We start from the raw sequence: 25,861 nt of genomic DNA, 5'->3' as shown, positions 1-25,861 counted from the left end.
TGCTTGCAGTTAGGATTCCTGTTTTCAAGGATCTCAGATTTCTGTGTAGCCACCAGCCTCATAAGTTAACATGGTGCACCTTACCCCGTTCTTGTTGGGGGGGGGTTAATAAGTTCCTGAAGTGTCTTGATCCACAACGCTGAAGTATACTGTTCCAAATTTAAATGACCTAACCCTCCGTTGAAAGGAGGGAAGGATAAATGTTGCTGTTTTAGCCTAGGTTTTTCTTCTAACCAGATAAAGCCCCACAGATATGTGTTACTTTTTTCCCCCCAAAACTGGGGGAGGATATTGCATGGGAGGCACTTAGGGGAAGGATATGCCAAGTGATGGCTTGGATTTTCTGTGTCATATCAAGGCAAAGATTTTTCCAGTCATGGCAGTAGCCTTTACCTTTTTCAAAATAATCTGGAAGGTAATGTGAAAGGAAGCTAACAGGGAATGTCCCAGCTAAAACCCCAGGTATGTAATGGTACTGTCACTTGCCAAAAAAGGTATTCCATAAAACTGTGGGAGGAGAGAAGACTGCTAATTTTAACAACCTTAGGTTTTTTTGTGTTAATTTTGTACCCTGAAAGAGATCCAAAACAATAAAGTTCCTGAAGCACAATCAGTAACTCTTCCTCCAAATTAATAAGATGAATCAATCAGTTGTTAGCACAGAGGAACAAATTTATGTGATATATCCTCTTATGTGTATCCTGGGACTTTGACTTATGTATGTTGCCACAAGGTTCCAGGTAAATTGCAAAAGCAATTGAGAGAGTATATAGTCCTGCTTTGTCCCTCTGTTTATGTAAGTAGGATCAGAGGGGAACATGTCTAATTTACGCCTGGCTGAGAAGCTCATGTAGTCAAAGAATAACTATCAATGCCTTCTGAAACAGTAAGTTCAAAGTTAGGCCTTCTCTGCATCAGGGCTTGCCAACAACAGACAGGGTCCCGAGGCCCTATCTGTCAGTTTACTTGATTTAATCAGATTGCAAAGGTAGTTCTCCCATAATGAATCCTGTTTGGTCAGGGTGAGTGAACTTTGGTAGGACTTCCACAGACCTGTTTGCTGATATTGCCACAAATAACTTGTAATCATGATTTAACTATAGATGTGTGTGTAAAATAAGATGGCAACGGGCTTATGAATTACAACCAGACTTGCTTCTTTCCAAGGTGAGGGGGAAGCACCCAAGAGTACATGATTACAGGTCCTGAAGAAGGCTGACAAATTCTGTATCCCTCCCATACCTGTCAACCTGGAATCATCAAAAATCTGGACAAGGCCCATGAAAAATAGGTACAAATCTGTACGCTGATTAATGTAAAAAACATAAAATTTGCATACATAATTACGTAACCCCCGCCATCTCCAATGGAATTGTGTGATAACTTTCAAACGTAAACTGAAGAACAGACGACCAAAATATGGCACCAGAGGCCCCCTGCAGCCATTCCAGTGTCCCATCACCTGGCTATTTCACCCCATTTACCATAAACACTAATGTGTGCATACTGCTTTACTTCTACAATGATTATTTGCACTGAACAAGTACATTGTTCAGTTACAGCAGTACACTGTAAGACTCTGTAATTAAATAAGAGGCAAGGCAAAATGGAAATCTGCTGCATGTACAGCCAAGACCTAAAATCCATGGCTCAAATCATAAAAGAAGTAACCTGAGGCACTGCCACACATAGCAAATGTGATCTATCAAACATTTGCAAAGCTTAACCATAATGAACTCTGTGCATTAACAAAATTAAAGTGGACAAACCAGTATTTAATTTAAAATAACTTTCTAGATTACTGGTTAACACAAGAATCACTGGTAACGTTTTAAAAATGTTATTTGACTTTGTCAATATAAATCTCTGAGAAAAATAAAATCTTCCTTTAGCAACAAAAATACAGGCTTGCTTCAGTTTACATGCAAACATTTTATTTATGCAATGCAGTTTTTACCAGTTACATTGTATCCCAAAACATTTATGTCACACATCTTTCACTTCATGTCTAGCAAACCAATACACTGGAAAACATTTACCAGTAGACTGGTCAGTATCATGATTATCTGCATATTTTGGCACGCTAATAAGAAATGCCAGTGACATTCAGTAGTAGGCAATAACACAATACCAAGTGCCCATAGAATTTATTATATTAAGAGTGGGTAATGCAGAATAGGCTTCAAAATCTGCTTAACTCTAAAATATCACAGTCAAACTAGGAGATTAGCTACCACTGAATTAATCCAACTAACCTACAGAAAAAAAACTCAAGACTTGTATATTTAGTTTTATGTAAGAAGCAAAGCCTAATATCTTATAACATAGCATAATACAAATACAATAGACAGCATAACATGTAAACAGACATGCTTCCAAACACAAAACCAACTTTTATACCTTTTCCCAATCTCCATGTTATGAGCCAAATACAGAAATTTACAAAACAGTGAGACCGTCTGGCCTGCTAAAATCATGTGTGAATTCTGCAAATTACTATGTACGTGTTTTAACTGTGGTTCATTGAAGTGATCTAAAATAAGTGATTGATCTCTTATATGCATTTGGCAAAAACAGTATTAAAAGATGGGATGGTACAAACATCATTTGCACCATCCCCACCACCAAAATAATGTGCATAAAAAAAATGCTGCATGCAGTTAATTCACAACTCCCAAAACAGCAAGCCAATAAAAACAAAAGGTAACTCAGAACAATGGCTAAAGTAAATTCTGATTTAAAAAAAAAAAAAAAATCAGTAAGGCTTTATTAAAAATACAACTCAAAAAAATTGTACTGCACATGCCCGATGAAAATGAACAACAAATTCTACAGCTGTTTTGCTAACCTACACCTGCATATCACATTCACACCAGCAGATGATAACGAAACTGCAGTTTGGTTAAAAAGCTCAGCTGAAAAAGTGAACGTAATAGGTATGCATTGCGAATAAGTTAAAACATATAGGTTCATAGGTCGGTACTCGGCTATCAGCCCTAGGCCCATTACAAGCCTAGCCATAACAATTTCCTGTCTATTTCTTCCCGCAGTCTTTACTTGCCCTTATAAAGCAGAGGCTTTGTCTGAGCAAATGCCCTATCACATAGCCAGGAACAGTTCCAGAAATCCAGGAGTCTTTGGAGGAAGGTGCTCAGGAATATTCTTCCATAGGGCCTCCCAGGACATAGCTAGGGACTCTGTCCCGACTGGCATGAATACGTGATTAACAACATCAGATAAAGAAGTTATGTTCTTACCATAATGTTCCATCTGTGTTGTCGATCTTCATTCTTGACATCCCACCTATAAAACTCCATGCTTTAGTTTGAAATGTCCTGGTTCTCTGCTTTATAGCTCTGCATTCCTCCTATATAAATACTCTGAATTGTTGACAAATATATGGTCCAGCAACAGCTTTCTAGAATGTTGTTGTAGTATCTTCACTGGTCACACACCAACCCCAGTGCAAAGTGTGAACTGATGGCTGGCCTGACTAAAATATGTTACTTACAATTGCTAGTTGAAAAATGTTCTGCAGTCATAGTAAATGCATCGTCAATTCGGCAGTCAGAATCAGACAGTCACAGAATTAGTTTCTAGTAGGCAAATGAAAGCAATAGATAAGGCCCATTTATTTTTTTATTCCTTTTTATTTACTTGGAGCCAGAGCATACACAATACATTTTTTTACTTGAAGCCAGAGGAGGTTGAGGATTTTCTCATTCTGATCCTTGGTCTGGGATTCCTGATGGGTAGACCCAGACCGGACTCTGCTCTGCATTGCAGAAAGTAAGATCCAGCCAATCCTTTCCGGCTCTGGTGATTGCCACTCGCAAAAGCATTTTAACCAGAGTCGGAAGTGCATGGTACGTGCTACGTATGAGCCGGAGCTGAAGTCTGACAGGCTGGTGGAGCTGATGTCATCGCACACGTGATGACATCAGCTCACGAAGCGTGAAAGTTAAAAAAACAAAGTGCGAATAAATCGGAAATGAGGGGGTGCCACTCGGGAACCGTGGCAATTCATTATTTGGACCCCAAAACTTGGTAGAAACAGAGTAATTCAGGACAGTTGAGAGGTATGATCCCTCCCCCTTGTACATTTCCGAAGGGATTCTGTTGCTGCCAGTTTATTTTTTCCCCAGTGCTAACCTGGACATGGTATCTAGAATTTCCTGAGAACTAATGGAACACATCAGAAAGTCTCCTTCATTGGGGTTTGGCGGGGGATCAATGGAGGGAGGGTAAACAATTAGTAATACACTCACTGGGGAAGTAGTTCTTCCTTTCTTTCCTCTTAATATAAGCAAATGCCTCAATAATATCCGGGGGAGGGGGGGAGTAACGCAAAACTTCTTTATGCAGGACTGCCTTAATTGAGTTATCTGCATGTCAGTCTGCTGCTTAAGTGCAAAAATAAATGCTTGCTCTTAACTGAGGATTGGCCAAAGTCATGTTAATTAGAGGGCTCCAGCTTATAAGATGAAGGGAATCTGTCTGTTGACTTACTTCATTGTTCCTCTCAACTGTGATGACATCTGTTTTTGGATTGCCAACAGCTCATGTTGCACGCCAAATAGCTTCACTTTAAAGTTGGATTTAACAGTCTCAGTATATGTTCTTATAAACCTGGTCATGTGTTCCTTAAAAACATCCCAAGCCTCAGAGCTTATTTCCCCACCATGCTGTTCTATTTTAAAGATAAGCAACACGTAAGGCTCTTCTAATATATATTTAAAACTGATGTTGGGAATTTTGGAAGACTGAATACTGTCTGGAGTCTGGATAACTGCTCTGCCTATCACTCTTTAGATAGCTGATAAAGATGCAGCTCTTGGAGTTTCACAACTTTCCTGTTCCCAATCACTCCATAAAGAACATTTCCTTTAAACTTGATCACATATCTTCTACAAAAATTATCTTTACATTGATATACCATAACTACCAAGACCTCTCCCTTCATACTTAACCTTTCCCACCAGTGCCATTAACATTCCATCCAACAGGAATAGCAGACTTTGCAAAATACATCCTTTAATTAGTTGTTGAAAAGAGTCACTTGATGAATCCACTTACATGGTTAACAGACTGCAGTAAACAACTGCAATAAATTCCAATTTACATCACAATTTTATGCTTCATTTGACCATATGAGCAACTATATAACACCAGTCATGAATAGCTCCCATATGCCTGCAGTGCTATATATTCAGTCCCATCCACTTCTATTCCCTACCACCACCAATTTATTTCACTAGAAACTAAAACATACAGCTTCCCACACATCTAGTTTCCATTTAGTGCCCAACTTGTCTAACACTCCCAACCCTACTGAAAATAAAACCCTTAATTTAAGAGACTTGAAGTCCTTCACCATCCCTCCCAATTCTTATTTGTACATCTGCAGTCCATTAAACACATTTTTCATAAACATGCACTGTCAACTACTCGGTTTGGCAGCTAAATGCTGGCGGCATTAAAATTAAGTTAGAACAATTAGACTCCTTCCCAGATACTCACAACCCTTATATTGCTGTTTTTACTGAATCTATGCTAAAAGATAGCTCTTCTGACCTGCACCAGTATTTCCTAGGCCACTTATAAATGCATAACCCTAAACCAAGCAAAAAAATGGAGAGGGAACCATATTCCTATTCATCATCTCCTGTTCAGCTGAAATTCCCAGCCAGTCTATTTGCAAAAGTGATTCTGACCCAAACTGCATAATTTTGCCCACTTCATTTTATATATATATATATATATATATATATATATATATATATATATATATATATATTGCAATTGCATATTTCATGTACAGCAAAAACAAATTTGATGCTCTGCTAAAACAGATAAATTCATTCTTCTTGTTTTTGTTTACTGAGAAAGTCTGACTGGGTGAAAAAACCCTTTTCAGGAGAAGCCTAGAGGGAAAAGCTGCACAAGAGAGAGAGAGTAACATGCATGCATGCATAGTGTGACGACTCATTTGAGCATGCATAATGAGGAACAAACAGTTACTGAACACACAGTAGAGAGAAAACAAAACATTGACAAGTTGTATACAAGTAGCCGGCATACAAACATAGTATAATCATGATACAAGTAATACAATGATGTGAAAAATAATTCAAAGGTAGATCAGAATGAGTGCTTAGACAGTAAAGGTTAGACCTTTAGTATTTTATAGTAGTGGGATAGTGGTAAAGTGAACTTTCATAAGAAAGTGTAAAGTTGAGGAGTGTGGTACAGTGTATGTAGCCAAACAGATACTGTGATAAGACAGAAGATTACTGGCCAAGTAGTAATTTTATTTTTTTTAACAATAAATATATTTATTTAAATAAATAAACAAATCATATTTGCATAATTTTAGTTGTAAACATTATACATCACAAACCATATTGATGTAATTTTAGTTTCAAACATTATACACCATTTGTAATCTATCCATTCAAACATTACATAGCTCATTAAAAAAAAAAATAAATACATTTTATGCATCTTAGCTAGGGTTCAACTATTCCTGGCGCCATAAAGTGTGCTCTTCAAATTTTCCCTTGGAACTAGCCAGTTTTTTAGTTTTAGCACTCAAATCTGTTTCTTTAAGCTCAGCACTTGTTCAGAACTCATTGTAAGCACTAAATAAGCTACAAATTACTATAGCACTCAACTTTCCTCACTTGTCTAGAGGAAAACAGTTTTTAGTACTTAATAAATAAGCACCTATCCAGACATGTCTAAAGATTAGCTCCCAATGTTTTCTCCTGTCTACCAGATGAATCTGGGCATCTTGGTGCAATGCAGCAATTGCCTCATGTACACAGACAGCCCTCTCCTCTTACCACCCAACACTACAACCTGTGAGAGCTGCACTTATATAGCCAAACTGGAAGCAAAGCTCTCTTCACCCAAGACTGGACTAGACAGACAAGAGGAGAAAATAAACACTTGCACCACACCACAGTCATCACATAGTCCATCAAAACCTACACCACCAAAACACACACATAGCAACACAAAACACACACCTACATTCGTGGATGCTCTAAATAAAAATCTGCTCAAGCAACAGAGACCTCCAAAGCAGAAACGCATGCAACCTCCATCCCCCAACAGAACCCAAATGACACATAGCCCACAAACTCAGTGTGCCACTCAACCACAGCCCATAAGGCATAACAGCGTACACATTACTCTAGTCATAGGTGACTCTGTAGTCAGGCACACTAATGTTCCACTCACCAGGCTAAACAAGGAGAAAGTTACTGTCAGCTGCCTGTTGGGTGCCAGGATCCACCACATAATGCACGCACTCAGGTCACTCCACAACAAGTACAAATATGACTCTGTCATTGTCCATGTTGGTGTGAATGACCTGAGATGTACCTCCCTGGACAGCATGAAAAGAGACATGGAGAAGCTCTCCGATCTTGTAGCCCAGGCACGTATGACCCTAGCCCTGAGTACTATCCTGCCATCACCCAGAATGATACCACAGTACAAGGACAAAATGATTGACTTCAACAATTGGCTAAGCTTCTGGTGTCATTCTAAGGGGATCCAGTATCTCTCTGTCTGGGGTGACATGATCGACAGACCACGATGCTTTGCCAGAGATGGCCTGCACCTGTCACCCTTGGGATTCCGGATACTGGCTAAGGCTCTTGCCACCCCTATAGTGCCTTTTTTAGGCAAGGTTCAAATGACAAATTTACCACCGTAACAGGTACAAGCAAGTAAAATCTGAGGGTAATGCTACTGAGTGCTAGAAGTCTAAACCTCAAAATGCAGTCACTCCTTATAATGGAGAACATTGACATCTGTGCAGTGACAGAGATCTGGTTCAAGGCTCCAGAGAGCACCCCTGCGTTACCAGGCTATAATTCATACCACACCTTTCGGCCACCTAACCTGGACCATAACACTAAAGGTGGAGGCGTGTCCATATTCATTAAGGATATCCACACCTCCAGGCTAGTTGCTCAGCATAATGCATCTGAGATGATCCAAGTGCAACTAACTCTCTGGGCAAGACCACAATCCAAATTGTAACTTGCTACAGATCCCCCACCATGCCCCAGGATTCCCACTCCTCATTTCTTGAAACACTGGAAAATATTAAGGCACAACCCAACACCCTAATAATGGGCGATTTCAACTACCCCACCATTAACTGGAAAAACTACACATGTACCAACTCTTTTGCTCAACGTTTTCTGGAAATCATAAATTCCAATGCCTTGGATCACCTTATCCAGACCCCCACCAGGGGCAGCAGTATCCTAGACCTGGTCATTACCAACATGGGCGACCAGTGTTCCACACCAGAGGTCAGTTCTTCGTTGGTCAGATCCAACCACAAGCTAATCAGCCTAGACATCCACATCCCACCCCCACCCCCCATTAGAGAAACCACCGTAAAACATTTCTCCAAAGCCAACTTTATGCTTCTTAAGATAGAAGTGGCAAACTTCACAACACCCATACAGACGGACAGTAGACGTACGACTGCTGAATCCTGCACAAATGCACTTCATAAGCACTTACACGATTGCATGGATCGTGCTATCCCTAACAGAACCAAGATGTTATTCTCCAAAAAAAGGAAGCCAGTCTGGTGGTCCCCTGCCATAAACAAAGTCTACAACAGAAGAAAGAAACTGTTGCAGAAGAGAGTAAAATCCCATAAAATCCTCCCAAGCTAGTTATGAAAACAAAATCGCCACTGATTCTAAAGGCAACCACAAAGCATTCTATAGCTATGTCAAGAATCTCAATGGCAACACTCAGATCTGCTCTGAGTTACAGCACAGTGGCACTAAATATACAGAACCAACTGGTATTGCCAACATCCTGGCAGATAGGTTCAGTCCTAACCTTACCCCCCCTCACCCCCTAAAGGGCCCATCTCTATACTGGAAGAATGCAAAGTTCTTGTAATCACGGCTGCACAAGTAAAAACCACACTCTCCAAAGCCAAGAACACAGCATCCATGGGACCTGACAACATCCCAGGCTGAGTTCTACATGAACTACAGAATGAACTGGCACCCCACCTAAGCACCATGTTTAGTCATAGCCTCACCTCAGGCTTTATGCCCACTGAATGGAGCACAGCGATGGTTGTCCCACTCCACAAAGGGGGAGCCACCATGGACCCCGGGAACTAGCGCCCCATTAGCCTAATGAGCCTGGTCTGCAAGGCCATGGAACATATCATCATGGAACTTATAAACAAAGACATTGGTAATCTCCAAACTCTGGACCCTACCCAGTTCGGGTTTGTAAAAGGCAGATCATGTCTCCTAAACCTGATTGACTTCTTTGAAGCAGTCACCAAAGCTGTAGACGAGGGTAAGGTGGTTCACACAGCCTATCTAGATCTCGCCAAGGCTTTTGACACCATCCCCCACTCTGGAATTATAGATAAACTCACTAAACTAGGTATAAATCCATTTTGTGATGAGGTGTGCCACGTAGAAGGATTTCCTGATTACTGTGGCGATGTGATTATCATAGGACAGACTACTGTCCACCTGTATCCCAAGGTCTCTTATCACACTTTTGGTGTTAAGTACACTGCCACCTATATGGTAGCTCATGGGTAAAGAGTTTTTACCAAAGGGGATGACAATGCACTTTTTGGCATTGAGCTTGAGGCCATGGCTTTAATACCAGGCATCTGTCTCAGTGAGGCCCTTTTGTAGGAGGTCCACATCAGATACCAAACAGGAGAGGACACAGGACTGAACCCTTTGGTACTTCACTTGTCACTGGTCTGAAGTCGGATTTGAAGTCTGCTACTTCCACAGTGTGGGTAGCCAACTGGCTCACTGACAGAACCCACACTGTGAAAGTAGCAGACTCCAAATCTGACTTCAGACCAGTGATAAGTGGAGTACCACAGGGTTCAGTCCTGTGTCCTCTCCTGTTTGGTATCTACTTTTCTTAAGTACAAGCTAACACAGAAGGCCTTTTGGCTAATGAAGTTCGCAGATGACTGCAAACTAGGAGCCATAATTGAAACTCGTAACGATGTGGACCTCCTACAAATGAGCCTCACTGAGACAGATGCCTGGTATCAAAGACATGGCCTCAAGCTCAATGCCAAAAAGTGCATTGTCATCCCCTTTGGTAAAAACTCTGTACCCATGAGCTACCACATAGGTGGTAGTCTATTTAACACCAAAAGTGTGATAAGAGACCTTGGGATACAGGTGGACAGTAGTCTGTCCTTTGATCACATCACCACAGTAATCAGGAAATCCTTCTACGTGGCACACCTCATCACAAAAGGTTTCTCATCTAGGAAAAAAGAGGTCATTGTTCCCCTATACTCGTCACTCAGACCTATTATACAGTACAACACCCCTTTTGGTATGTACCTCACAAGACATCAACAACTGGAAAGGCCGCAGAAGTACCTCACAAAGAGGATTACTGGCCTCAAACAGATGCCATATGCAGACCGTCTCAAAAATCTCCATCTTTACTCCATCGCATATCGCCTACTCAGAGGCGATCTCTGCCTAACATACAAAGCTATGTCAAACCCAGAGCTGTTGGGCATGCTCCACTTAAAGAAATCCCAATCCCTCCGAACATGCTGGAGGGATAGATTCTTGTCCCAGAGACTTCCTTACTCTGGAACAAACTACTTATCTATATCAAACAAAGCTCCTCATTATCACTCTTCAAGAAAAATCTTGATGATTGGATGGGAAATAGGAAATTCACCCCGGGATCACCTCTGTGGTTCTGCTCGACAGGAGCACAGGAAAATAATTTTCTTGTGTGGCGAAAGCCAGGGTAACTTTTTGGCTAGGCTTGTATAGGCCTTAGGGCTGATAGCCTAGTACCTACCTATGAACCTATTCATATCCTGCCTTCTTTTAAACCTTGTTCCTCCTCTGCACGAATTGTTCCCACAATTCCCATTTTTTCCTATGAAATTTGCACCTACTCTTTTCCAAAGATCCCAATTCCAGTTGTTTTATCTCTGTTAATATATTCACTACTTCTAGTACAGTTGGTTTAGACTTTGATTGATTTCCATTTTCTAGTAAAGGCCTTACTATGTCTAGGCAATGCTATTTCTGTATTATAGCTAAAAAAAAACCTTTGTTACACCAGTTGGCTCAACCAGTATCTCTGACAGAATAGTCTGCGGGAAATCTTTAAAATTTGCCAACTCATTACACTCCCAGAAAATATGTTCCCAATTACCTCTTTCTTCCCCATCATACCTCCAACATTTGCTGTCTTCCTGAGGAAAAATTCTTTGGAGTCTATTTGGGGTATAAAAGCACCTATGTAATCACTTCCAAACAAAGATCTGAAATCTTCAAGACTTTGTTCCATTTTTGGGAGATGTATATAAATCCCCCCATTGTTTCTTTGTGAATTGTTTATCCAGTTTCTCTGTCTGAGTCTTTCTAACGTCCACTGATTGATTCTTAATGGTTATCATGCAATATTTTGTATGCTCTACGAATTATTCATTTTTTAACAGCAGCTTCTGTTCCAGATTCTACTGAAAACTCTACCAGTGCTGGTCTTTCACTTATGATCACCCTATTTTTTTGCCTACACACTGATATCAATCCTTGATAGGGAAGGCAATATCTAGCCTGGAGTGCAGATAAATTCTTAGCCCCTTACCAAGTAGTAATTTTATAGCAGGATGGGATAGAGTAGTTGGGGATAATTAATGCACCACCATCCTCAAAACCTCTAATAATTTTCAGTGACTCGAGCATAAACCTTCTTGGCCCTCACAAAATGACATTATTAAAATCCTAGTAGACCTTGACCTTAAATTACTATTAATTACATGGACAGATATACCCAAATCTTAGATCAGACAAACACTCCTTACAGAGCTTAGTCGTAAGTAGTATTCCACCTCTTTAGTTCCCACTTACAGATATTTCCGCAAGCCAAGCTGACCACTGCAATTCTCCTTTAGCCTTTTTTTTACTCTGTCTCCTTTAACCTTGTCTGTTGCTTATCTACCAACATCTAGAATCGACCACTAATAGCCTAACATCCATTCCAGTAAACCTTCAGACAGACAACTGTCAAGTAATAACTAGACTTCTAAATAAATAATTCCCTGTCTGTGAATTCATATTCATTAAAATATGGCATCAGAGGTACGGATTACATTGTTTGCAATAATTCTCTTACCAGACTGTTTCATAATTTCAAGCTGCATGTTGTTTATCATTCTTTTCGTAAAATCTCTGTGATTATTATATCTTCATATACAAAAGACAGCTGTGTTTATTAGGTTTTAACCACTGCTTAAGAGAAAAGTAAGCTGTTACTTATTTTGATTTGATACATTTAATTACAGGTCTTTTTGCATTTACGTTTGTTATTTATCTCCTGTACCTTTTAACAGGAAACTGCTGTCTACAAAATGCAATGTTTTATATCTTCTGTCCATTTATATTTTTGCTGTCTTATTTCTTTAGTCGAAGGATTCCCTTATCATAAGCAGATCATAACTCTATTTCTTCCTTGGTTGTGTTAATCACTCCGTGTAATGTGATCTTACCCGAACCAAGGGTATGTTTGTATACTTAAATCTATTATTAAAGTACATCAAAAGATATCCCTTTCTTAACACTCTGCCACAGTGTTAAATTTAACATGTGGCTCAGTATTTCTTGTGTTTTTTAGGTGTACTTGTCGGGTCCAACAATCATAACTTTGTCATCTGATTATTTACAGCTTAATTTTTAAGCATGTATATGATCTTAGTAGGTGCTTGTATAGATAATGTCAGTGTCATTTTAATATGTTAATGTCTTCAATATTTTTTCTTTCATTATCTGTAGCACTTTAACTTTATTTATCATCAATCATCTTTCAATTTTTTTCTTTTTGCATTTTTTTTTATTAGCTCACTCAAGTCCTTTTGTAACACAATAATTTAAGTGAATTTCATTTGGTAACTGCTTTATATTTGATCTTATTTTATTTTCCGGCTCTAATTGTGTCATTCAGAGATGCAATGAAATAAGGAGTGTTCAGAAGGCTGTAACAGCATTAAAAATATCAAAATATGTTTTACCATGATGCTGCCCTGTATTTCTTAGTAGTATGTTAAGACCATCTTGGCTCCAGTAGCCGGGAAAAAAAGGATACATAATAAATCAGTGCAGCTTCATTACTGGTGGCAATCACATTACTAAATAAGTAGACAAGTGGCTGTGCTATGGGTAGTCCCATGATCTGTGTGACAGAAGTGGGTGAAGTGGCAGGCCCAAGGCTGTGTGCTCTCACACACTCAACAAAACACATCATAGCTGCAATGTATGCGCTATAAGCAGACCATGGAGAGCCATCGCAACATAATTACAGGATTGGGGGATCGATGGGAGGGGGGATGCTGCCAATGAGGCAGAGGATAGACCTCCTCCCAGGATCAGCAAACTGGCCCTTTCCCTCGTAACCAACTCTCACTAGGTGAATAGAAGGGCTAATCTGGATTCCCAGGTGGGAACAAGTGGGCCATAGGGGTTTCAGCTAGCCCAGAAAAGCACAACTCACGTCTTCAAAGAGAATGGGCTAAGTGAGTGTTAGTAGTGAAGCAATCTGGCAAGGTCCTGATGTGAGTGCAAAAAAGAATGTATTCAGCTCTGTGTATCTCACATGAAGTAAGTTAGTGAGGATTTCTCAAAAAAAGGTTTGGGGGCCTTATGAAGCATTTTACTGTTGCAAAAAAGTGAGCTGACCTGAACAATTTAGCTAGTTAATTGTTTTTATAAATATTTGTATGACAGTTGGTAGCTTAGTCATTAAAATAAAAAAGGGTTGTTTTAAAAAGCATTCCCATATGAATGTCTTATTTTTACAGCTGTTTCAATTTATGGTCACCTGTCCTCTACCTATTTAGCTGATTTCCATAGGCAGTCAAAATTAACAATATTGACAACTGCTTCTTACTTTTAACTTTCAGTCACCTTCGTCCAGGGATAGAGCCAGACTCAGTTCTTCAGATGTATACATCAGGAGAAGAGGTACTAGGTGCTTACCTGCATAATCTGAATCCATCCACATTGAGGTATGTAGCAGACGTATCTTAAAATGCCCTATTTTACAAGTAAAATAATTAACATTATTTCACTTTGAAAATCATTTTCATTCTGTTATTTTTTTCTTTTCTAAAAGTAACTTCATGTGTGGAATAAACCAAATGTTAGTAAGTTACAACATTCACTGAGAGTACCTTTTGTTCAATACTTACAGAATTAGTTGATTTTCAGCTTGGTGTGCACTTGTACTGACGAGCTAGATAGGCTGTGTTCTGGTAGACTCCAGGATAATTACAGAATATCCCATGTTGTCATTTTTCCAGTTATCAGCACTCACTGTCTTAGAAGAACTGCATGTCACTAAAATGAAGCATCTTTAGGATAATCCATTAGTAATTGCAGCATGAATACCTAGATATTAGGTAACGGTCAAATGGTAATTTTGAGACATCTTTTCTGTGGCATAACACTGCATTATTAGTCAAAAGCCTTGTTGTCATCAGGAAAAAAAAGAATTTCATCCATATTTGTAGCACAGATGACGAAGATTCAAGTAGCATACCTAATCCCTGAGTTGCTGACTAAAAGAAATAAGACTGAACAAGATTAAGGTCAAATATTCATCATATTGATCACTGTTTCAGTAGCGTTACCTGTATGGGTTATATCCTACAAAGGATATAACAACTGGCCAGCTTCCAATGCTTCAGGACACCTTTCACATGCCCAAACTGTCAGGCAGCTTGAGCTGAGCTAACTTAAAGACAAGTTTTGGTGCGAAGCCTTTCAGAGCATTGCTGTCACTGTAGAGTACACTCCTATGAGGCTTTCAAGGATTGATGGTTGGCCTCTGCTTTCCTTTTCTGGTGGATAAGTTCCATTTGGGGAAAAAATCTTCCATGTCTGATGTTGTCTTCACCTCTTCCTCAACTGTTGAGGCTCAGGTTCCAACATCGGTTCTGTCATCAGCCACTCTGATAAAGTTTAGGTTCCTTAGCTTGAGCTCTTCCCCTTACACACATTCCCTCTCTTCTCCTTAATTTTCTCAGATCTCATTTGTCAACAATAAGATGTGGTTGCCTTTAGATCGAGTGTGGGAGATAAGTAATATTATTCCTTCATTCTCCTCAAAAAAAAAATATATATATATATATATATATATATATATATATATATATATATATATACAAATTTAAATAACTTTATATAGGTTATTTTCATATGGTGTCTTTTGTTGGCACTTCAGCCCTTATGGGGCTCTTATTTTACCTCTGCTGAATTTCTTATTCCTATAGTTAGTGTTATACCTCCCTCTTCTACCTTTGGGTACTGTTTGTTACCATTGTTGGTGTTTTCTCTGTTTAGCTTTTCTTTTTACAGGTTCCTCTTTTGTTAACAATGTCTGAGAAGCTGATGGGTTTCAAAAAGTGCTGCACTTGCGGACACAAAATGCCTAATTCTGACAGCCATTTGGAATGTGTTTACTGCCTTGATCCAGGTCACATTAATGTAGAATGTGAGAGTTGTGATAGTGTTAATCACCAGGTCTTGGCCGAGAGAAAGAAAAAACTGATTTTAAAAGGCCTTCTTTCTTCCTTCGGCTTCCTCAGGAGAGGCACAAGACAAAACCAAGTATTCGAGGAAACACTCTTCCAACATCTCTTCTCCTTCAAATTCTTCGAGCCTGGCTTTGCCCAAGAAAGTTTCTAAAATGTCAGACCCGTTAACCTCCATGACTCTCCTGACAGTAACTAAGCCATTGGATCTGTCCTGTCTCTTGGATCTGACTAGGTCTAAATCCAAGTCACCCTTGGGCTCCTGTAAGCTTTACGCCAAAACCAATATCTTCAAAGCTACACTCCCTCTTCCTTCAGGCCACACTTTGAAGATCATCCCATCCGCCTTCTACATCAACTTCCCTCAGGTCATTTAGGAGCTTAATAGAAGCTGATGTGGAAAGAATAATGAGAACATTTCTCAGAACCTAGATTCAGTACTTAAATTCAGTTGGTTCTCATTCTGGTTCCTGCTGTCATTGGACCCAGAAGCTTGTCTAATACACAACTCTAACCTTTAACTCCTTCTCCAGTCCATCCAGTGGTTTTGGAGATATCAGACCTGCAACATCTAAGTATGTCTGTTTTGGATCCGAAGATTTGGTCTTCTTTGACACCAACATCATCTTTGTCCCAAATGGGTCCGACCTTGTTGGATCCATATGGATCTTGGTGCTGTAGAGTCAACGCTGGATCCGAGGGGCCGGGATCAATTTTGATGTCCTTGAAGTCGTCTCTCCCTCTAGGAGCTCCATTGCTAGACAGCTTGGTTCCAACCCGTTCTTTGAGGCTGGAGCCTGGGGGGGACCAGGTATAATCCTACACAAGTTTCTATGGATCTGGTGAGATTGAGGCTCGGTTCTCCCATAGCTTCTGATTTCGAGGTAGTGGAGAGACCTTTCTCCACTTCTATGGAAAAGGCATCCTTGCCCCCCTTTGGTCTGTCCCATGCTCAATTGTGTTCTGTGGAAGCTGGGTATTTTCATCCTGTCCCATCAGGGCATTCGGTCCAGTCAAGTCTTGAGGCAGTCCTCATCCAGGACTCTGCTGCAATTTCCAAGTCCTCTCCAGAACCTCCCATTGAAGAGCACCTTGGAAGCGGATGTGTAATTGGAGACACTTAGACTCTCCACAAGAGTCATTAACTGAAGACACTGACTTCGATGATGAAGAAGGGTGCCTCAGCTCACCCCTGGAGGATGTGTCATTCGGGGAAATCCTTGAACTTTTGAGACAGAAAGTGGTTGGTATTATAATCCCCCTTCTCAAGAGGAGTCAGTGTTCTTTGAGGCTTTCGGAGACAGGAGAGTATTTGTCAAAAACGATTACTCACTGTACACCAGGCATAAGAGGGGTACATTTATTCCACTAATTAGGGAATGTTGAGAAGCAGGCAGAAGATTCAATCTTCTGTACCATGCTACCTTCAGAATATTCTTTCCTAGAGGGATAAAATCATTTTTTGATGCAGAACATGCTAAGGAGGAAATACAAAAGTTTGTCCAACAAAAAGTGAACTGTAAAACAGCAAGAGATTCTTCTTGTTCTTCTGGTAATAAAGACCACAGAGAGACTGTGCCAGTGAAACCTTTTCCAGTGTTTCAACGGGAAATGCTTGAGAGACAGAAAAAAAGCACAAGAGTTGACTAGACGAACAAAGAGTACATTGGAAATGAAGCAGAGACTGGATTTTGTAGATTTAGATAAACAAGAATGCAACCAGCAACTCAGAAATTGACAAATAAATGTGGGGGAGTACAAAGCATTAATTATATTTTTGAAACATGACAGAACAAGAAAACCTGGAAATACTGGACTTTTTTGACTTTGTAAAAACTTGTAGGGGACTCTAAAGTATATGCCCTACTTCATGTAATTAATGTTTGGAAGAACATTTAGGAGAGAGAAAGCGGAAGGTGAGAGTTAACTTTAAGTAAAACAAATTTTTTTTCTTAACATTAGTAAATGTATAGTGCATGATATATGTATGCTATATTTTATAATACATGATATAATCTTCGTGCTGTAAAGTAATGTTACATACATACATACAAATGTTTCTAGCACAGGCATTAAAGCCCTAGCTTGCCAATATGCCAAAACACTTCTTCCCATAATAAATGTCCAGGCTGTTCTTAAAAATATCTAAACTAGTACTTGCTTTAATGTAATTTGGTAGTCTGTTCCAAGCATCAGCTACTCTTTCAGAGAACCAATTAGTACACTTCTCATTCCTATAGAATCTTCTACATGGGTTATCTGATGATTCTCCAGTACTTTTTGATAACCCCAAACATTCCCAGAGATAGTTGTCCCTAAATGCCCTATATACATGAGCAAGATCTCCTCTTAAATATCTGTAAGAGACACTGTACAAGTTCAAATATTTTAGTCTTTCATAATAACTTAGAGTTTCACATCCATGAATGCCCTTAGTATATTTCCGCTGTACTCTTTCCAGTTTATTCTTGCTTTTTTTCCTATAAGGTTTCCATATTGTTATTCCATACTCAAGTTTGGGTCTAATGTAACTAACAAACAATGACTTCATTATGTTTGATTTCCTAGACTTTATAAATCTTTTTATACAACCTATAGTTCTATAACTATCATTAGGCAATTGGTTGATATGATTAGAAAAAAACATAGTTGAATCTACCCATATACCCAGGTCCTTAAATAAGTCTACAGTTTCAGTTACTGTGTGCTGTATTAAATATTCACCTTTCAGTCTGTCTCACAAATCTCATATGCTTAGTTTTTGATGTATTTTTCAACATATTATTCTCCTGTGCCCAAATGGTCAATTTAGTCAAATTATTTTGCAGACATATGCCTTATCTGTAACACTTAACAGTTTACCCAATTTCAGGTTGTCAGCATATAGACTGTAGAACACCTCAGATGAAAAAGTAAGGTCTGAAAGATACAATCTAAACAAGTAAGGGCCTAGTACAGCGCCCTGTGGGGACACCTTGACTGTAACCAAGGATTTCACCTGTCCAGTTGGTGTGTGATACTTGCCATGTCCTATTTGTAAGCCATGCAGCTATCCATCTTATCAACAGTACATCAGTACCTAGTTGTACTAATTTATTTATGTTTTCTTAGTTAAGAAGTGCCCCTGCTTTTTTCCTTCTTTTCTTTTTCTCCTTATTTAGTTTTAAGAAATCTAGACACTACAACGTAAAAAAAGAAACATCTAGTCAAAAGAGCATGATACAAGAAAAACTGATGTGCTTTTTCTCATTCTTGTTGTGACATCCCCACTCTGGGCCAGCAATCAAGGAGCCTGAAACCTCACCACTGACACTGGAGAGGGACGTTCACTTGGAACAAAATTGGATACACCCAGTATTTCCAGATGCAGCTCTCTGCATCAAACACACTTTCCCTTAAGAGCACACAGGGAACACACACACACAGCCCGGGGTCTGGGTTTCTTTCTCTGTATCACCTCAGGTCCCCCTTAAGGCTCCCCACTGGCACAACTGCAGAGCTATGTCCTTAGCCGAGTGTCCAAGCCAAGTCCTCCACTGTTCCCTCTGTGAAACCAGTGCTTCGTGTCCCTGCTCCATGTAGCTGACACACACTCTTTGAGATTTCATTTGCGCGTGCACACACACACACACACGCACACACCTGGGAAAGTCTGGCACAGGTTTATTAGCTATGCCTCTTCTGTCCAGACTGTAAGGCAGATACTGCCGCAAGACCTTCCCAACCCAGCTGCTCCAAGGCTCTTACAAGGGTACCCAATTATACTGAGTGAAATTAATATTAATATGAATGGTAGTTTGACCAGTGCAGTAAGGATTTCAGGAGTGGCCACAGAGTCACCAAACAGATATGAGTGCTCTCAAAGATTGAAGTATTCTCTAAAGAACTAGCCACTATGAAAAGTTTAAATATATTTAATAATAAAAGAACATGAAAATACTGAATATCTATTTACAATAAACACCAGAGTTTCAGTCACAGGAAATATTAAAAATAACACAGGTAGACAGGTTCACACAGTTACAAAAAACAATACCTAACTGATCTTACTTTGTTTTCCCGACTGCTCTCAAGAGCTACTATTCCATGGGCACTTACTAGAGCAAGGCAAGATGAAGTAGGTGAGTAATCCTTTGATGTCAGGTTCCAAAAACAGACTGCCATGAGACTTCATTCACAACTAGTATTAAAACATTATTTTTGTCCTAGTTTACAGAATGACCTCTCACACATTTGGTCATCTATCTTCTGGTTCCCATGCAACCTCCCATTGATAGCAACTGCCAAGATTTAGCACTTCTGTGTCAGTAATACAGAGAGAGACTTGCTAAGGTCTGCTGCAGCTCCTCAAAGTCATAAAACACTTCCACTCTTCTTACAGGAGCTAATAAACCATACTTCTTACAGACATTGCATTTCTGGCTTCATTGAAAAATGCAAGATAACATCTTTTTGGCCTAGGCCCACAGTTTTAATTTCTATTTTTCAAAGTTTGAGATTAACCTCTTCTCTTCCAGTATCCTCTGTTAAAATGTATACATTTAAACAGTTAAAATAATGCATACATTTTTCTGTCCAGCAGGGCACACTCTTGGTACATTTTCAACACAAACAGCTTTACAAATATATTTTTCAACACAAGCATCTGTACAAATCAGTTTGATGTACAAATGACATATAATTCTTTACAAAATTCCAGCTAGCTGTGCTGGCATATGTTACACATCCACTTCCTTACTTCTCCTAGCATAACTGGCAATACCTTACATCATCACCCTTGCACAGATGATTGACTGACTGGATTAAGGCCCTTGGCTTGATCTAATAAGTTTTAAGAGAAAGCAAATACATAAAAAAGAAACAGTCATTGAATTTAATGAACCTTTCCTCTAGCAAAGAAATAAATGCTTTTAGAAGCAATTCTGTATCTGGTTCTCATGTGTCCATGGAGACAGTCTGATAAAGATAAATAATGTCATCTGAAAGCATTCAAGTGTTTTCCCAATCTGGGAAAGCATTAAAGATAAGACAAAACCAGACAGCACTTAGTAGAAGCACAGGCTGTGTACCATGCATCTTAGCATTGATAACCTTCATTTTAGGTTAACCCAAGTTTGTGAGTGTGGCTTACAGTTTGGGGTAATAATTCTTATTAGGAGGATAACACTTTGATATTTGAAGATGTGCATAGTTTTGTGTGTTAGTATTAAGTTAATAGGTTTTAGAGGTGTATTGGGGTGTATTTTTTTAACATAAAGCCCTCAAAAAAAAAAAAAGTTTTCTAAGATGTTACATAGGGTCAAATGAATATGACAAGAAACAACTGTGTAAAAGATCAGCCTGCCAAACATTAGTGTATGCAGGTATCACAAAAGCTGGAACTAGATACTTAAAGCTGTTAAATGTAAAAGGTGAGAATAATAACTTTTTAACACAATGACACATCTTTAAATGTTAATGGTCTCACAGATGTATACAAAAATGAGTAGTGAACTATATTGTAAAATGTAAAGTGCAAATAGCTATGCTACAGAAGACATTTGGAAAGAACGGAACATGTGAATTTGATAAAGAAAGGTTTTCAGGATGGTTATTCAGAATACCTGGGAAAAACAAAAAGAGAAGTACTTATATTAATTGCAAGAGGAGCTCCAATAGTGATAGAAAAGGATAAAAAAAGATGATAATGGTAGATTTGTAGTACTAAGGGGCACTGGCAAGGGGGGAAGATTATACTGGCATGTATTTATATTCCACCTAAAACTGCTGTAATGGAGCTTATGAAAATTCTGGGAGAAATAATCAGCTTTCTGCAAGGAATATTACTTGTAGGTGGGACTGGAATTTGATTTGCAGCAGTGAAGATGTGTCAGGGGGCCCAGAAGGGTAAATATACAAAGAAGTATACATTTTTGAAGAAATGTATGAAAATGTTTGGCATGGAAGATGTGCATTCAGTAGTAGGAGTTCAGTTTACATATTATTCCCCCAAGATACAAAAACTGGGCTAGGCTAGACATAACTTAAATTTTACAGGAACGTGCATTTAATTGAAAGTTTTGATACTCTAACTTAGGAATCTGGTCCATTCCCATCATGGTATTAAAAGCCCAAATCACTTGGAGAAATTAAAGTTAGGTTTATCTGTTGGAGCATTATATCTTGTGGCTTGGATTTTAAAATATAGGTGAGGATCTACTCTGCTTTCTTAACATTAGTTAGCCCATTGACATTACAAACTAGTATATCTAATTGACTCATAGTTATAACTTTCTTAGGTTTTCCTTTTTGCCATTTTCCATTATCACCCCCGTAATTGTACATACCACCCTAATTTCTTTTATGGGTTAAGCCTCATTTCTTTATTCTCCCTCTGTGCCTTGAATTTCAAAATATAAGTAAGGATCTACTGTATTGTTTTAGTGTTAATTAGCCTTTTGACATTCCAAATTAATATATCTAATTGATTCATAATTACAGCTATCCTTAGGTTTTTGTTTTTACAATTTTCCAGTAGTACCCCTTAGTTCTTCTTGTCACCCATGTTTTCATCTGTGGGTTAAGCTTCATTTCTTTATTTTCCCTATGTATGAAAGTATTCCTACATAAAAGCAAAATTCAGATAAAGAGATCTCCATTCCTCATTAAATCAACTATTTTAAAACTATATAGAGTGAAAAAGAATGAAGTAAGAAGAAAGGTAAATATCTTTTCCTGAATTATTCCACTAATATGGTTTTGCTCTATGGAGGTATGTTAATGTGTTCTAACAACAACAAAAATACTTTATGGGCCATACTCAAAGCCTACACAACATGTATTCAATAACATTCTTATCATATTTGTTGTGCTTTCTGGTCACTCAAAAACATTGCATTAAGCGTACATGTAGTCTACACTTTGTGGTAACCTGTATGAATCCTGTCAATATTTAACGCTGCAAGAATAGCAGTAGGAAAACTAAAATTAGGAGGAAAAAGGTGTGAGTTGTGCCTGTGTTTGCTCACTCAGAACAGTGTACACTTAATGTAGGTGTTATTGAATCCCTTCTTATTGCTCATTAGTATTGCTGTTATGACATCCTGAATGTAGCATGACTGGCTTATTAATGACTGTTTTTTTATAATGTTTTATATCCTGATGTAGTAACTCAACAAGTACCTGTATTTTTATTATGTTTAACAGCTTTATAGAATTATCACAAGACATAGACAAACATTCATTTATATAAAAGAAAACGAACCACGTTAACATGTTCACAGTTACAGTGCAATGAAAAAGTGTTTGCCCCCTTCCTGATTTCTTTTTTTTTTTTTTTTTTGCATGTTTGTCACACACAAATGTTTCAGATCATCAAACAAATTTAAATATTAGACACATATTAGACAGATATAACCCAAGTAAACACAAAATGCAGTTTGTAAGTGATGATTTTATTTATTAAGGGAAAAAAGTATCCAAACCTACATGGCCCTATGTGAAAAAGTAATTGCCCCCCTTGTTAAATCATGAAGTAACTGTGGTTAACCACATTTCTGGGAAAGCTGAGTTCAATTTCACTAGCCACACCCAGGCCTGATTACTGCCAGACCTGTTGAATCAAGAGGTTACTTAAATAGAAACTGTCAGACAAAGTGAAGTAGGCCAAAAGATCCCAAAAAGGAAGACATCATGCTGCGATCTAAAGAAATTCCGGAACAGATGAGAAACAAAGTAATTGACATCTATCAGTCTGGAAAAGGTTACAAGGCCATTTCTAAAGCTTTGGGACTCCAGTGAACCATGGTTAGAGCCATTATCCACAAATGGAGAAAACATGAAACAGTGGTGAACCTTCCCAGGAGTGGCTAGCCTGCAAAAAGTACTCCAATACTGCAGCGACGACTCATCCAAGAGGTCACAAAAGAGCCCAGAACAACATCTAAAGAACTGCAGGCCTCACTTGCCTCAGTTTAAGGTAAGTGTTCATGACTCAGCCATAAGAAAGAGACTGGGCAAAAATGGCATGCATGGCAGAGTTCCAAGGCAAAAACCACTGCTGACCAAAAAGAACATAAAGGCTTGTCTCACTTTTCCAAAAAAACATCTTGATGATCCCCAAGACATTTGGGAAAATAGTCTGTGGACTGATGAAAAAAAGTTGAACTTTTTGGGAAGTGTGCGTCCCATTACATCTGGCGTAAAATTAACACAGCATTTCAGAAAAAGAACTTCATGCCAACAGTCAAACATGGTGGTGGTAGTGTGATGGTCTAGGTCTGCTTTCCTGCTTCTGGACCTGAAAAAGTAGCTGTGATTGATGGAACCATGAATTCTGCTCTCTACCAAAAAATCCTGAAGGAGAATGTCTGGCCATCAGTCCGTGACTTCAAGCTGAAGTACACTTGGGTTCTGCAGCAGGACAATGATCCAAAACACACTAGCAAGTCCACCTCTGAATGGCTTAAAAAAAAACAAAATTGAGGTTTTGGAGTGACCTAGTCAAAGTCCGGACTTGAATCCAATTGAGATGCTGTGGCATGACCTCAAAAAGGCAGTTCATGCTCGGAAACCCTCCAATATGGCTGAATTAAAACAATTCTGCAAAGAAGAGTGGGCCAAAATTCCTCAACAGCAATGTGAAAGACTCCTTGCCAGTTATCGCAATTGCTTGATTGCATTTGTTGCTGCTAAGGATGGCGCAACCAGTTATTAGTTTTAGGGGGCAATTACTTTTTCACATAGGGCCATGTAGGTTTGGATATTTTTTTTCCTTAATAAATAAAATCATCACTTAAAAACTGCATTTTGTGTTTACTTGGGTTAGCTTTGTCTAATATTTACATTTGTTTGATGATCTGAAACATTTAAGTTTGACAAACATGCAAAAAAATAAGAAATCAGGAAGGCGGCAAATACTTTTCCATTGCACTGTGCAAACATACATCATTTATATTATTTTTTACAATTATCATTAATCAAACATTACATAAATTCATCAATTCCTGATTTCCTTTAAACCTCACTCTTTCTCCAAAACATTATTCTGCATGTATTGTTCCCACAATTTCCATTTTTTATGTAATTTGCTCCTGCCCTTTTCTAAAGATCCCATTTCCAGTTTATTATCTGTTACAATATTCAGCAATTCAAATACTTTTATTATAAAACTACTTTTATAATTTTATTATTAAGTTACTTTTATTTTTATAGGTTTAAACTTTGATTTCCATTTTCTAGTAATTGCATTTTTGACAGCCGCCAGAATTAAACTTAACAAGGCCTTACTATGTCTAGGCAATTCAGATTGTGTATCGCAGCTCAAAAAAAATAATTTCTTTAGTTACACCCAATTGCTCACCCAGTATTTTAGACGGACTAAACAAAAAAACACTGCCACAGATCCAGAGAAATATTTTAATACAGTAAAAGCTCTAGTGTCTCGGCTTAAAAGCCTTCAAAGGAGTATACACTCAGTAAAACACATGCTGTATAACACTAGAGTTTTTACTGTATTAAAATGTAAACAGCATGTTTTTTACTGAGTGTTTACTCCTTTGAAGGCTTTTAAGCCGATACACTAGAGTTTTTACTGTATTAAAATATTTCTCTGGATCTGTGGCAGTGTTTTTTTGTTTGTTTTGTATTCTACAGTGTGGTTTATTATTTTAGACAGACTACTCTGCAGGACATTTTTGAAGTCTGCCAGTTCATTATACCCCTAAAACATATGTTCACAGTTACCCCTTTCATCCCAATCACACCTCCAATGTTTGACATCTGCCTGAAAAAATATTTGGAATCTGCTTGGGGTATAAAAATATATATGCAAACACTTCCAAGCAAAAATTCTAAATCTTCTAGAATTTGTTGCACATTTGGGAGCTATCCATCTGTCCTATTGTTTCCTTGGGAATTGCTTATCCAGTCTCACTTCTCAATTGTGTCTAACATCCTCTGATTGATTCCTGTAGTTGTGCAATATTTTATATGCCGTACTAATTATTCCTTTTTTAACCGTCGCTGCTCTTTTAGATTCAACTAAAAAAACTCTACCAGATCAGGTCTTTCACTTAGGATTTCCCTGTCTCTTTATCTTTGCCTCTATTCTGATATCAATCCCTGATAGGGAAGGTAGTCTCTGGTCAGCAGTCCAAACATCTTCTTGGCCTGTTCCCACTCTGTTATCCTTCCCTTTCTAGTTAATTGCTCCTACACCTTGATTCCTTTGCCAGTTTTCTCCATTAAATTCCAGCATCCTCTACTTATTCACTGTGC

The 25,861-nt window shown here is 38.6% G+C and overlaps 1 protein-coding gene across 1 annotated transcript in view; it reads left to right on the top strand.

The window, feature by feature from the left end:
- MSTO1 (misato mitochondrial distribution and morphology regulator 1) overlaps positions 1 to 25,861 on the top strand; it is a gene marked incomplete in the record, with an annotated part of 1,162,028 nt that overhangs the window by 1,057,028 nt on the left and 79,139 nt on the right. Inside the window, 1 exon segment of the mRNA XM_044080162.1 lies at positions 13,973 to 14,077. Coding sequence (XP_043936097.1) covers positions 13,973 to 14,077 — 105 coding nt within the window.

This window comes from Protopterus annectens, chromosome 8.part0, assembly GCF_019279795.1.
Source record: "Protopterus annectens isolate FY-2018-M chromosome 8.part0, PAN1.0, whole genome shotgun sequence".
Lineage (NCBI taxonomy): Eukaryota > Metazoa > Chordata > Ceratodontiformes > Protopteridae > Protopterus > Protopterus annectens.
This window is presented reverse-complemented; position numbering and strand designations above follow the sequence as displayed.